Raw genomic sequence first — 15,461 nt, forward strand, 5'->3', positions numbered from 1 at the left:
GGTGTCCTAGAAATAGCTATTCTAAGAAGCTGAAAAGCAGTGAGCAATTGAAACCAGCTATATCTTGGTTGGACAGCTCAATGGGACAGCTTCTAGGTGGACAGCTGAAGTCTCCTCTTATCATTTTGGTAGATTTTACTGCCTCTTTTTGACCTTGTGCACCCAGCTTCCTTTTCTTAGCTGGACAGCGGAGAGTGTAACTCACCTAATACATTCACATGGATTCACGTGGATTCACATTCACGTCCATCAAGGGTATGTCTACACTACAAAATTAGGTCGATTTAACAGAAGTTGATTTTTTTTAGAAATCAATTTGATACAGCCGTTTGTGTGTCCCCACTAAGCGCATTAAGTCGGCGGTATGGGTCCACAGTACCAAGGCTAGAGTCAACTTTCGCCGCGTTGCACTGTGGTAGCTATCCCACAGTTCACGCAGTCTCCACTGCCCATTGGAATTCTGGGTTGAGCTCCCAATGCCTGATGGGACAAAACCATTGTCATGGGTGGTTCTGGGTACATGTTGTCAGATGACATACCACGGCAAGCATGGAGCCCGCTCAGCTCACTGTCACCATATGTCTCCTGGGCGCTGCTAGCAGATGTGATACTGCAGTGCTACACAGCAGCATCCCCCTGCCTTGCCTTGCAGACGGCAGACAGTACAATACAACTGCTAGCCATCATCGTCGTCCCATGGTGCTCCTGGCCAACCTCAGTTAGCTTGGTCAAGGGCATCTGGGCAGACATAAGTGCTCCTGGCTGGCCTCGGTGAGGTGGGTCGGGGGCGCCTGGACAAGAATAGGAATGACTCCAGGTCATCCTCTTCTTTAAGTTTCATCTAATGATATTCCAGGCAGGACTGAATCTCCATGCCAGCTGGAGGCTTCGGCCTCAGGCTGCTCTCCCAGTCGGTAGCACTGCGCGGTCGCACCTACCCCAGCCTACCCCTTGCTCTCATGGCTCATGAAGCCTAGACAGTAGTAAGGAGCAGTTCAACTATAGGCTGAGCAAGTGCAGAATGGTGGTAGAATGTGCCCTTGGACATTTAAAAGCTCACCAGCACAGTTTACTGTCTCGGTTAGACCTCAGCGAAGCCAATATTCCCATCGTTATTACTGCTGGCTGCGTGCTCCACAATATCTGAGAGAGTAAGGGGGATAGGTTTATGGCAGGGAGGGAGGCTGAGACAAATCGCCTGGCCACTGATTACGCACAGCCAGACACCAGGGCAGTTAGAAGAGCACAGCAGGGCACGTTGTGCATCAGAGAAGCTTTGAAAACCAGTTTCATGACCGGCCAGGCTGCGGTGTGAAAGTTCTGTTTGTTTCTCCTTGATGAAAACCCACTCCCTTGGTTCACTCTACTTTCCTGTAAGCCAACTGCCCTCCCCTCACCATTTCGATCTCTGCTTGCAAAGGCAATAAAGTCATTGTTGTTTCCAATTCATGCATTCTTTATTAATTCGTCACATGGGGAGATAACTGCCAAGGAAGCCCGGGAGGGGTAGGGGAGGAGGGAAGCATAGAGTGGGGTAGTTATAGGGGCACCCCTTAGAATGGCATGCAGCTCATCACAGAAGTGGCACGTCTCGGGCTCTGACCCGGAGCGGCCGTTGGCCTGTCTGGTTCTTTGGTAGGCTTCATGCGGCACTGTGCGGGTCCCTGTTATAACCTCTGTCCTTCACGCCCTTGGAGATTTTTTCAAATATTCTGGCATTTCGTCTTTTTGAACGGAGTTTGGATAGGATGGATTCGTCTCCCCATACAGCAATCAGATGCAGTACCTCCCGTTCGGTCCATGCTGGAGCTCTTTTGCAATTGTGGGACTCCATGGTCACCTGTGCTGATCAGCTCACTACACTGGCCAAACAGGAAATGAAATTCAAAAGTTCACGGGGTTTTTCCTGTCTACCTGGCCTGTGCATCTGAGTTGAGAGTGCTGTCCAGAGTGGTTACAATGGAACATTCTGGGATAGCTCCCAGAGCCCAATACCGTCAAATTGCATCCACACTACCCCAAATTCGACCCAGCAGGGACCAGGGCCGGCGCTTCCAGTTAGGTGACCTAGGCAGTCACCTAGGGAGCCAGGATTTGGGAAGGAGGTAGAGTGCTCCAGTGGACCATCTGTAGGCGTGCCTGCAGAGCGTCTGCTGGTCCTGTGGCTCCGGTGGAGCATCCGCAGCCGCGGGGCTGGCGAGCCAGCCCTGCGCCTAGGGCGCCAAAAACCCTGGCGCTGCTCCTGGCAGGGACGATTTCAGCGCTAATCCCCTCGTAAGGGAGGAGTACAGAAATCAATTTTAAGAGCCCTTTAAGTCAACAAAAATGGCTTCGTTGTGTGGGTTAAATCAATCTAAGGCTGCTAAATTCGACCTAAATTCGTAGTGTAGACCAGTGCCTAGATTCAACTGCATTGTTGTCTCCACTCGGTTTTTCATCTCACTAGATTCCCCAGAGTCCGCCCTTTACACACAGCACCGCTCCCACAACTCTTTGGATGAGCATGGAACTGGCCAGGCAGTCCACAAGGTGAGGGGTCGCTGAAAGGGGAAACTGAAGGCTGGTCCTGTGCTCTCCACAAGTCGTATCTAAGGACTGGAGCCCAAATGGCCAGAGATGACCCAATGCCTTTTTACCGTTATTCTCTCTCAGCCTGTGGCAGCTGGGGTCAAGACAGTACTTCATCCTAAGGCAGGGTGAGGCAGCCAGAGATGTGACTCAGCACCCGAATCCTGAGGAGAAAGGAAAGCTCCTGAGCTGTGGGAGCTTCTGTCTATCCCAGTGACCGCACATCATCTCCTCACATGTGTGGAAGGGCCTCTGGTTCTGTACTGAGGAGATCTTCGCAGTATTAGTTTGTGCTTTTGTTGAGACCCCGCAAACGAAGAAGCCATGTGTCTCTGGTCATGAATCTTACAGCAGAGTGAGGCCCCATGTGCAGCTTGCAGGGAGTGCCAGGTAACTAGCTGGCTCTTCTAGCTAGCTTCTTCTGGTGCTGGAGATCTCTCTCTGTTCTACCCAGGATCCCCACACGTGGCACAAGAACCAATGCGAGAAAGGCCACATCCTGGAGAGCCTGGCATATAATTCCCCCCATGGAGCTCAAGAGTACTAAGAAGCTCTTATGGGAGCTAACGAAGGTCCAACAGTCAGTATATGTTGAAACCCTCTTGTTCCAGATGCTGTGCAGAGGCCCCTCAAAGCCCAACGGTCCGGTGTCAGATCCACACAGCTCCCGGGCCAGGAGTCCCATAACAAAGTGCTTCCCCGACCTGCTGCGAGAGGAGTAGACACTAGGACTAGCATGCAAACACAGGCCCCAGTGCATCGAGGCCAATATCAGGAGGACAAACAGTAGGGAGATCACATTAGAGGTCAGAACCATAAACTCTTATGCCAAGCTCTCTGGATCTAAGCTCTGAACCAAGGGAGGATGATTTCTTTTTCCTTTGGAGCCAAGCCAAGAGTGCCAGGCCTCCCCGCATTTTGGGAGATGGTGGGTCCAACCGCTCAGCATCAGAGCAAGTGGAATGAACTGCCTGTGATGTCTCCAGCATCACCATGTCAGTACCCTTCCTGAGCCAGTTTAGAAGAAACGCTCAGACTAAGCAGCTTGCTAAGCTGTGCTATTGTATATCCCAGAGACAGCTATTCAGTCCTCCATTCCGGACTGGGGCTTGCGTGCTGTCCTTGGCCCATAGGATGAAGCGCAGAGCCTGGCAGAAAGTTTCTGGGAACTTAAGCATAGGCACACCCATGAAGACTCCTTTCAGCACTCCCAACCCCCTTCTCTCTCATCATCAATACCTTTCAAGGACTTGGAAGCATGCAGAATACTTTAAACACTGCACCTCCGCCGGGTAACTAGCCTGTTTCGTCAGGACTCCGTTTCAAAAGTCACAGGAAAAGCAGGAATGTGAATGAAGAAACAGTAACTGATTAGAAATGTCTATTTTCTTTGGCCTAGGCTGATTAGCACAACTCTTAACTGCTGGGGGAAACATTTTTCATATTTAGTAGCTGGCCCCTTTCCACTGCAGTCAGCAGTTTAATAAGCATTTGAATGACCCGTCCTCTGCAGTGCTAACTCCATCCTGCTCGCATGAATGTTTCATGAGTTCTGAAGGCAAGAAACTCAGAAAATCAATACGGGTGCCTTAACGGTCCTCACTCTTCTCCGCTCTCAGTAAACGTATATAATTCAGCAACAAAAAACACTCCCTTAAAGCAACCTAAATTGTAAACCTGAAATTGTAAAGCTATTTTCTAGCTTAATTCTAACACCATGCACCTCATGTCCCTCATTGTGAACCACACTCATGGATAGGTCCTTAACTTGTGTTAGTGGCACATGGTAACACCCTCGTGAAGACAGGGCAATTTGTAGTTTTCACATAAGTTAAGAACATGCCCTTTTTCCCTAGAGAAGAGACACCCAGAGAGAGCCATGAAGCACAAAGAAGGTACAACAAACACAGTGTAGAAAGCAACAAAGACACTGGCCAATCAGATCCCAATTGGCTTGTAACTGTGACATCTCTTACCACAGCTGCTTGTTTTGAAGTCAAAGCATTTCTTTGTACTCTTAAGAGACTAACAACCCGTAACAAGAAGACTGTTTGCTGATGGATCTTAAATAATAGGGTATGTGGCTTACACATTAGCTTTACAACAACTCTGCTTTCAACAGCAATGATTAACACTGCAAATTACTAAGGGAAAGATTGGATACAGTAGCTAACTGGTCTATACCCACCTTTGAAGACAGAGTCAGTCCTTAGCGGATGACAAGTAGATTCCCAGCTGATGAAGCTTAGGGGGGTTGGGTTTCTCTTCTGGCTAGATCGACCAGTAAATGAAGGTGTGATTAACCAGGGGGGTTAACTAGAATACATAACCAGGCCCCCCAGCAGGATTGTTCCCAGAGCCGGAGATAGGCATAAGCAGACTAAGCAACTGTTAGGGCCCTGAGCAGCTCGAGGGCCCCCCCATTAATTATTAGTATGGGTTGTGGGGAGAGCCCCAAAATATTCCTACTTAGGGCCCCCAATGGGCTAGCACAAGTCCTGATTGTACTTGGGCAGCTGCCCCATGCTGCAGTTCTTGCTGTCACGTCTTCACTGCTACTGTTACCAGGGGTGGACAGATCACAGTTGGTGCAGGCAGGCTTACCCGAACTACAATCACATTTCATTTGCTGTGCAGACATATCCTTAGTGGAACTGGATTCATGGCTCATTTTCCCCTTTGGGCAGAGAAAAATGGATCTGATTTGCCAGCACCATTACAGCCGCCTGTGCAATTAATTATTTTGAGCTCCAGGCTCAATAGGATTTGTACTGTAGCCAATTTCAGGATACAGGTCTGTCTCATCTTACGCGGGGGTTCCGTTGCGCGGTTAGCGCGTAAAGTGAAAACCGCGTATAGTCAAAATTACCTTGAGTTGAATGGCAGGCGGAATCACCCGCACTACAGAAACAGTATTTAAATTGTTATTTTTCTCCTTTTTTTTGTTTTTGCCAACCGCGTAAAGCTGAAATTGCGCATGTTAAATGCGCGTAAGATGCGACAGACCTGTACACCTTCGCACTCGGACCTAGGAACATCGATTCCAGGGCAACTAACTACTTGATGCAGCGATGACAAAGGGAGCAGAACTGTCCAATGGTTATTCAATTTGCTAGCTATCAAGGTGTCTTGAAAGCAGCAGTCTATTGGTTTTGCATTGAAGTCTCTGTGCAAAATCCTTGGGAGCCATTCCTGTTCCACAGATTTAGAACAACCAAGTTAAATGCAGTCAGCCTTTAGTACCTGGAATTGGAGTGAAGATAAAGAGAGATTTAGGCCTTGGCTACACTGGCACTTTACAGCGCTGCAACTTTCACGCCTAGGGGTGTGAAAAAACACCTTCCTGAATGCTGCAAGATACAGCGCTGTAAAGCGTTAGTGTAATCAGTGCCGCAGCGCTGGGAGTGCGGCTCCCAGCGCTGCAAGCTGCACCGTAGAGGATGTGGTTTATGTGCAGCGCTGGGAGAGCTCTCTCGCAGCGCTGGCACTCCGACCACACTCACACTTCAAAGCGCTGCCGCGGCAGTGCTCCGAAATTTCAAGTGTAGCCATGCCCTTAAATACACTCAATAGTTCAGTCTCTTGAAGTGTGTAAAGTATCACACTGCATGTTAAAAAGGCTTCAAGCTGCCCCTTAAAACTCCTCTGCCAGGATGCTTATAAAAACTTAACAGGCCACTAGCGTGCCAAGCCCACTGCCTACCAGACTCACCGACTGTCTCTTGTTTGCCCCCATTGGCCAGCTGTGTCTATTGTCTATGCGGGTGATTGCCGCTCAGGTAGGCATAGCCACACTAGCCAAGAAGATGGTGTAGCGCAAGCTGGGGGCAGGCTGTACAAACCCACCCTGGATATATACATACGCACACTGCTAATGTGCGCCGCTGCAGTCACACCTCCCACTGCAACGCAGGCCTCCCTTCGACTGAGCTCTCCAGGGCAGGGACCAGCCTTTGGGTCAGTCTGTCCAGCCCCTAGCGTAAGGGGATCTTGGTCCATGACAAGGGTTCCTAGGTGCCATGGTAATATCATTCCCTCTCTAGCTGGCAGGAAAAAGCCCACTTACACCAGACCCACCTCCCTTCACTGTATACATCTCCTACAAGGACTACAACTTTCTCAACCCACACCACACACTCTCCTATATGCCCCAGTGTCGGCCCTCCAGTTCACCAGTCCTTTATAGGCCAGAGATGCCAATAACTCACTTCCTGCATTCCAAAGTAAGACAACTCAGCCTCTCTCCTCTGCCCTAACTTCCTACGATGACCGACCGACCACAGTAGAGTGCATTTCATTCTGCAGCTAGAGGTATTCCTCAGTCACCACCACAATATGAGCAGCCACCCTCTATATGAACTGGAATCCCAGTTACACCTTCCACAGCCACATTCCTGATGCAATTCGCAAAGCCTAGCGTCCAGACAGAGCTCTCAGCTCCCCTTTATTCGCCTCTACCGCACACGGCTCATCCCCCAGAGTACGCCATTCTAATCAGGGCCTGGGCTGCTTTGGCACTTAAGTACCATTCACAATGTATTTCAGGGGCCAGACTGTTTTACAAGGACCCGTCTAGACAATAGCTTCAAGAAATCATGTTGCTAGTAGAGAGAAACCTGCGTAGACTGAGAACACTTTTTAAAAATGATTGTGGAAAACCGCTTTCAAATTGAAACAGGCTGGCACCAGGCAGCAAAGCCACAAGAGCAGAAACGGTTTTCAAGAATCAGTATTGAGAGTCATGGCAGAATCCACCCCAACTGATTGTTTTCAGATCGTAATCCGCATTCCTTGTTGTAAGAATAGGTTTGATCATGCCTCAGTGTAGGCCTACAAAGAGCAATCACTGACCTCCTATGCATGGTGCTTTTGGAAGCCTTGTGAATAAAGTGCTAAAAAAATATAACTGATCAGGCATAACATGCAATTCTCAAACAGAAAAGAGCATCAGTCTACCCAGTGCAGGGACGGGGAGAACACTTCCATAATGGCTCAGGAATCCGTTTAATGCTAAATGAAAGAGTTCTCGTTTTTGTACATAAACTTGGGGAAAACATTTTCACATTAGACCGAGAAAAAAAGCTGGCACGGGGAGTGGAAGTATGAAGCTGGAGCGGCGAGCACTCAATGAAAAGCATATGCACTGGGGGCTTGACTGCCAACTCAAACTGATGCCTTTGTAACAAAGGCCACTTGTGTTCTCAGATCTTCCCAAACTGTTGGGAGTCGGGCAATAGAGCTTAAAGAAAGCTGCATGTCAGTGCTGAACATCTATCCCCTACTGCCAAGAACTTATGTAAAACAAAGAAGTGGTCACGATACTATCAGACTCCTCCTCATAGGTTTTAATCCCTGAATACCGGCCACAAATTCAGCAGCATCACCAGGCAAGAGAAGCCGGGAGAAGCTGATCCTTAAACCATGTTGACAGCTTATAGTCAAGTTGAATCAAACACTACTAGGTAGGGAGGCAATGCTTCCACACATACTAAGGATGACTCCAGGTAGTAGGTGCCCCACTGTGTGTGAAACGAGGAAAGAAGTCTTGCATGGAATCTGCTGGGGCTACTGAACACACCAATATACATGACACCCTTCATAGTACCATAGCACCGTTGTTGTAAATTGGCGTGTGCCTCTCTAAACTATCACACTGCTTTGTATCATGCTAACAAGTTAACTCTAATAAGTAAAGTGCATGTGTTTACTGACCGGTATTCCACATAGGAGTATTTTAGAGATGTGCATTAACAGTTATCTGCTTACAGTAAGACTGCATGAAATCCATGGCGTCTGACCTACCTACATCTCTCAGGGATGTGAAAAACTCACCCCCACCCCCGAGCAATATAGTTAATGGGAGACAGAGGATGGATCACTTGACAATTCCCTGTTCTGTTCATTCCCTCTGGGGCACCTGGCATTAGCCATTGTCAGAAGACAGGATACTGGGCTAGATGGACCTTTGGTCTGACCAAGTTTGACCGTTCTTATGTTAAGCCAACCTAATCCGGCAAGTTTCCATCCTGATCAGTGCATCCTTCGCCATGCATCTTGGTCTTCCCTGCTTTACAATGTGGAAGTGACACTTTGGCCACGTCCACCCTAGCAAGCCGTCGCGCTGCGGTACTGATGCAGCTGCGCGCTGTACGATGGCTCATGTAGCCGCTCTAAGCCAACAGGAGAGAGTTCTCCCATCAACACAATTAAACCACCCCCAACGAGCAGCAGCAGCTCTGTTGGTGGGAGAAGCTTTCTTGCCAACGTAGCGCTGTGCACACGAGCACTTATGCCAGCAAAACTTATGTTGCTCAGGAGGAGATAAGTTTCATACCCCAGAGCAACATAAGCTTTGCCAGCATAAACTGCAGTGTAGACATGGCATTTGTTAATGAACCCTTCCATCAACCTTGCTACCACATCTGAGAGTGGTGGACTAATTACAGCGATGGAAAAAACCCTTTCGCCAAAGTAGGAAGCATCTACAGTACAGCGCTCCGACAACACAGCTGCAGCGTAGACACAGCCTATGTTTCTGAGGGACACGTTAGTGATGCAATTCCAAAGGCTTTCCGAGGCTGGCTTTGAGTATCTATCGACTCCTACTTTACTACTCAGCTGCACTAGGCAGAAATTTGGAACTATCAAAATCCTCAAGTACAGGAATGGCAGATCAATGACTGCCAGCGATGTGTCTCCCCACAGCTTTCTACAAAACCCTTCATAATGCAACTGTCAATTCCCCATTGTAAAGGAGGGGAAACCAAGATGCTCGGGAGAGGTTGCATTGATCAAGATGGAAACTTGCAGATGCTACTGCCCATGCCGGAGTCAGATTCCCATTCGTGGACACGGCTAAGTCTCAGACTATTGGTGAGTTGCCACTGTATGCAACGGTGGGCAATGGTTGGGTATCCCAACGCAAACGGATAGCCTGCTCTTGTAGAGCCAGCATCCGAAAGCCAAAGCTGCCCATTATTCTAAGTGGGGTAACCTGGAAACCCTAATCAATCCCTCTTCTTAGAAACACCCAGCACGCAAGTATGCAGCACAGCTAGCTGCCCCAGGCACAGACATTCCAGTGGCTGCTCCACAAAAATAAGGCTCAATGTTTTCAACAGATGAAGTGCCAAACAGCTGCTGAACCTTTCCAATAAACCAGATACCCTAACCTGGAATGATAGCTATTCTGGTTAACAGAAGTGTTTCCTGCATGGCCAGCCAGAAAGTGCCACGCTCCAGCTTTGAGGTGATGGGCAATGGTGTGCTTCCTTTCCAGCTTTAGCCAGCAGCAGCAAAAGTCACTCTCATCTGTTTACAATGTCCACTGGTATCAATACAAGAATACGGGCACTTAGCCTTCTCATTCTTCAACCCTCACTGCTTCCTAGGGGTCTGCAGATTGGTTCAGAGACCCACATGAAGTGGGCCTGTATGACCAAGTTGGGATGAAATAAAAGCTGCAGTCGAAGGCCTGGACTACTCTATGGACGTAAGCTTACATTGATCTAACTCTTAACTGTCTTCACTATAACATTGCTCCCGCCAGTGTAAGTCACCGACTACAGCAATTTAATGACTGCACCCTTAGGTCGATGTAGTTAGGGTGGGGCAGTGTCCATGTAGACACTGTTACTTACATCGCCTGTTGGTTGTCAGGGCTCAGAGTGGGAACCTGCCCCCAGCCCCAGGGCTGACAACCCTAGCCCTGAGCCCCGAGCATGGCTCAATTTCACAGCAGGGAGCCTACCAGCAGTGCAACTGACCTCACTTTCACAGCTTCTATTTTTTCCCACTTAGTTTGGGGCTCCCGCTGTCAGCCCTGGGGGCAAGGGAGCTCCAGCTGCGAGCCCTGCCCAGCTGTCAGTGCCTCACAGTGCCCCACGTCAGTCGGTGCAGGCGCTTCTAGTGTGGACGCACACCAACAGGAGGAGGGCAGCGTGGACATCAACAGCCGACTTAATTGCTGTGGTGGCTGCAGGTCGATTTAACTTAAGTCAACCTAATTTTGTAGTGTAGTCAAGCCCGAGGTGTCAGTCTCAGACATGAGACACAAAAACTGGCTTTACATCCCCCCAGGCCAGCACTTGTCCTAAGTGCTGCTAATCAGGGAGAGAAAAACAGGAACAGAGCAACAATGGTGCCAGTAACAAACCGGCCACTGCTCCCACTATCTTTCCTTTGTGAAAAAGGTCTCTGCAGCCATGTGTCACTAGCAGATCCTCCAAAGAGCAGAGGGGGGGAAGGGGATGGATACACACAGGGCTGACGCCGCCAAGATTTAGAGAAAACATTGCTTTTAAGAGCTAAGTATCCCGCACTTCGATCACCATATACATGAAATGGAGGTCCAAGAACCCTGCTTCCCAGACAGTCCCACAATGCACGGGATTACCAGGCTGACAATTGTTTCTCTCTCTCACACACACACACTTTTGCTATTTTAAAAGCAGCCTAAAACTAAAGTGAAAGCTAACCAACTGGAGCCAGCAGGGCAAGAGACCTGGAGGCGTTCACCACTGCAGTGCCCAAGGATAGAGGCAGACGTCCTGTCACTTGGGGATTCTAATACTGGACAAATGCTGAGAAAGAAGCCCAGCACAGGCATCAAGCCTACCCTGACCCCGGCCGATGGAAAGGCCTGTCTCACCTCTCTCTCCCATACCCAGCGTCTATGGCCTGCTGGGTCACAACAAGGGTTAGACTGTTGGTTTCAGCAGCTAAGCCTGTTAAGGCCAATGAGATGCAATGGCTGCCATAATTAGCAGCTGGCCAGAATGCCCAATCAAGGTGGCCGGGTTTATCCCTGACTCCCTGGGTTGTGGTGGCCCCTCCTGGCAGTATCGCTGCCCTTGTTTAGCACAGCTCCGGGGGATTATGATAACATGCCACATGACTAATCTTTGCTCCAGGTCCTGGTGACTTGCCATGTCCCTTTAGAACCCTCCTTCTGCCCAGGTGAGACAATGGCTCCATCTGACATTCCTCCTCTGAGAGGAAGGCTGCAATTACTTTCCTGCTCTTCCTCCTGCACTTACAGCAGCAGGAACAGTGACTCTCATGCTCCTGGCTACACATTTCCTCAACAAAGCATTCCCCATGACCCTTAGTTAAGGGCTGCTTAGTTAAGATTAGCCAGTGCCTGACGCATGCAGCACTTCACTAGAGAGAGCGTTCTCAGAACTGTGCTAAATAATCACCACAGACGCCTTAAGCCAACTGTAAAAGTAAACAAGCTGGTGCCACCAAACCAGTAACTCCATGACACACGATACAACAGACAGTCACAGATCACAGCCTCTCAGACACACAACCCGGGGGGGGGGGGAAGGGGGGGTTAAAGCCAATCCCTGCCTGCGCTGAGCTATACTTTGCCTTCTTGACAAGCTCCCACACTTCTAACTGCCAGTGGCACATCAACACCATCCATCATATACTCTCTGCTTCCACCCCATCCTCACCTACCCCTCCCTCTTCGCTCTCAGTATCCAGCCTCTGACACTATCATACTGGAACCATTGGGGTCCAGAGCTTTTGCAGTGGCCTCCTGCAGAGCAGCTACGCTATCCTGGTTCAATACTGAAGCTAAAACTTGCACGGCGCTGGTAAGCTCTAGGTCTGTGCACCCCCACTAGCCATTTTGCATTTCTGCTGGGTTGTGCAGATAGGGTTGCCACCATATGGGGTTTACCTGGACAGTCCAGTTTCTGGCTTCTGTATTCAGATGCCATTTAGGGTTGCCAGGTGCCTGGTTTTCGACCAGAAGGTCTGGTCAAAAAGGAGACCTGGCAGTGTCCGGTCACAGGACTGGACATCAAAAGCCCAGTTACTACAGGGAGACTCCGGGTCATCAACACGTGCCAGCCCCTTCTCAGGCTGCAGCAACTCCCGTCCCAGCCCCGGAGCAGAGGGAGCCTAGTTGACGGGTGAGGAAGGAGGTGGAGATGATCCAGCAAGTGACAGAGGGAAGAGCAGGGAGAGGAGCGATCGACGGGGCGGGGCCTTGCGGGAAGAGACTGAGCAGGGGTGGGGTGCCCCTTTTCTCCAAGAATAAAGAAGCACTGACCTTGCTTATTTCCCGCCCTGATCAAGCTCCCCCCCAGAAATGTATAAACCAATCGTTATATTCAGTTTTGTACAAACAGTCGAACTATGGCAAAAAGGGATACATTACTGGTCAAGACAGTCTGATAAGCTGTTTAAATATAGAGCAATCACTTGTTAAATGAGACCAACTGCAAAACTATGAAGGTTGTTTCAAAACAATTATGAATTGAAAAATTCCATTTTAAATATTAATGTAGCCGAGTCTGCTCCTCATCAAGACAAGAAACATCTCACATACACATTATCCTTCCTCCCCACCAACGCAGAGAGACTATATGGGACAGGCTGAGAGCTGCACATGACCATCCGCCATTAATAAAACAAATGAAGGGGCTGCATACAAAAAAAAACAATGGCCCCTAGACCAGAATCCTCTACACAGCTGAAAATCACTCCTGAGGGTCATCAGTAAGTTGACAAGATCCTACAGAAGTTCAAAAGGGCCAAAGGAGGCCTGAAGATGTGCCCTTGCCTGAGAACCCAGCAAGACTGGCATCAGCACTCACGGCACTTCTTAGAAGAGAAGTTGGATCAGAGTCTGAACAAACAGCCTGACCATACCATCAAAAATTGCAGTGGAATTTCTCTACAAATACACGTGGCAGATTCAAGTATCAACAAAGAACACATTTGTGACCAGGTCTGTCCACTGCTCAATGAGCATTTGTGTGGAGTTTATGAATACCCAAAGCCCAAGCCCACTGCTAACATGAAATATTTCACATTTCAGCACCAAGAGCTAGGCTTCAAAAGCTGGAGAGAGGCAGGAGTGTTTATTCATGGGCTGGAGCTAAAGATCATGGTATTTACTTATCCCCACGTGTGCTTGGTGGAGTCCTGCTTTGATCTTGGTGATTCAAGTAGCAAATGAATTGTAAGCAGAGTAGGAAAAATCCATGTACAGCTTTACCACTAAATATTTGTCATTGATATCTTGCTGTTTTTCAGTTCAATTTAAAGAAAGGTGCTGTTAGTTATGCCTGGACGGGGCCCTGAACTTTCCCCTACTGCCCCAAAGTAAACGAGGGCTTTTGGCTGTGTTCCACAACACAATTGTGTTCCTACAATTCCAAAAGCCCTCCCAGAATGTACTGAAGGACCCTAATGTCTCCAGTTTAATTGCTCTCCATTCCAGCCATTAGGCTAAACAGAGAGTTCAGTTCAACATGCCGCTCCAGTCAAGAAAGCACAAGATGTTCGTGTGCATCAAGGAATGGTAATGGAGAACACTACAGAACATACTGTGGTGCACTCTCTGCTGGATACTGCCCGTAGTACTAGCTCAAACAGTAGTGAATGCGGTAAGTCCTAATACCTGCGCTAGGCAGGCCAGACTAGACCTCCAGAAGGGTCCCTTCAGGCCTTGAAATCTGTGAAGCCTCAACAGGGGCTTATCACCATTGGACAGGTGGGAGAACTGAGGCAGAGAGAAAGGGTCTGTCTACACTGCAATGTCAGTGGGACTCAAATCAGCTGGTCCTGGGTTAGAGAACCCAGGGCCTGGGCATCAACACTGATTGTTAACCTTGGGTTAATTATTTTCTAACCCTGGCTCGAAACCACAGCTCTAGTGTCAACAATGCAGAATGCAGACCTGAGCCAGACCAACCACATCCCAGACTCCCTGCGCCCATCTGAAATGTGGCCGATCTAGATCTCTGACGCAGTGCACAGTGGGAAAACTGGACTGGCCAACTCTGCATGTTTCATGAACAGCCTGCCACAAAATCCTGCCGAGCTGTGTGTGCGCCCAGCTACTGGAGGAACCAACATGGAGGAGGCACCTTCTGAAGAACTTCCCTTCTCAGGAAATGGGCAGAGCATCCGTGAGATGCCAGTGGACGTTTCTGTGGTGTTTTCTGGCCCATCAGCAAGAGGAGGCAGCAGCAGAAGAGGTGTACACAGACATGGAGCTGCTAATTACCCTCACTATACCCATGGATGCCCCCTACGTAGCCCGGCATGTCTGGAGCAGAGCCACAAACACAGACTAATGGGATCACACTGTCATGCACACCTGGGATGACCAGCCGTGGCTCTAGAACTTTTGAAGGAATACAGTGATGTTGCTGGAGCTTTGTGAGCAGCTTGCCCCCATCCTCCATCATAAAGATACACACTTAGGCTACCTTTGCCAATCAAGAAGCAGGTTGTTAAACTGTCTGGACGCTGGCTACCCCCAGACTGCTACAAGTCCATTGCAAACCAGTTTGGTGATGAAACACCGATGATGGACAAAGTGGTAGTAGAGGTTTCTGATGCAAACAGGTGTGTAGTTTGCCCCAAGGTGGCAGACATAAAGGATATTACATAAGAATGGCCCTACTAGATCAGACCAACGGTCCATCTAGCCCAGTATCCTGTCTTCCAACAGTGGTCAGTGATAGGTGCCCCAAAGGGAATGAACAGATCACTGTAATAATCAAGTGATCCATCCCTTGTCACTCATTCCCAGCATCTGGCAAACAGAGGCTAGGGACCCCATCCCTGCCCATCCTGGCTAATAGCATTTGATGGACCTGTCCTCCATGAACTTATCTAGTTCTTTTTTGAATCCTGTTATAGTCTTGGCCTTCACAACATCCTCTGGCAAAGAGTTCCACAGGTTGACTGTGCGTTGTGTGAAGAAACACTGCCTTTCGTTTGTTTTAAACCTGCTGCCCATTAATTTCATCTGGTGACCCCTATTTCTTGTGTTATGAGAAGTAGTAAACCACTTCTTTATGTACTTTCTCTACACTGGTCATGATTTTATAGACCTCAATCATATCCCCCCTTAATTGCCT

The 15,461-nt window shown here is 48.9% G+C and overlaps 1 protein-coding gene across 2 annotated transcripts in view; it reads right to left on the bottom strand.

Annotated features, from left to right (window-relative positions):
• PTK7 (protein tyrosine kinase 7 (inactive)) overlaps window positions 1-15,461 on the bottom strand; it is a 108,195-nt gene that overhangs the window by 72,662 nt on the left and 20,072 nt on the right. Inside the window, exon 1 of one of the 2 annotated variants that reach the window (XM_030558147.1) lies at window positions 12,260-12,463. The exons of the other annotated variant lie outside the window; for it this stretch is intronic. Coding sequence (XP_030414007.1) covers window positions 12,260-12,299 — 40 coding nt within the window. The 5' untranslated portion in view covers window positions 12,300-12,463. Of the gene's footprint in view, window positions 1-12,259; window positions 12,464-15,461 lie in introns of those variants that run through there. 2 annotated transcript variants of the gene reach the window in all.

The sequence above is a fragment of the Gopherus evgoodei genome, chromosome 3 (genome assembly GCF_007399415.2).
Source record: "Gopherus evgoodei ecotype Sinaloan lineage chromosome 3, rGopEvg1_v1.p, whole genome shotgun sequence".
NCBI classification, from domain to species: domain Eukaryota; kingdom Metazoa; phylum Chordata; order Testudines; family Testudinidae; genus Gopherus; species Gopherus evgoodei.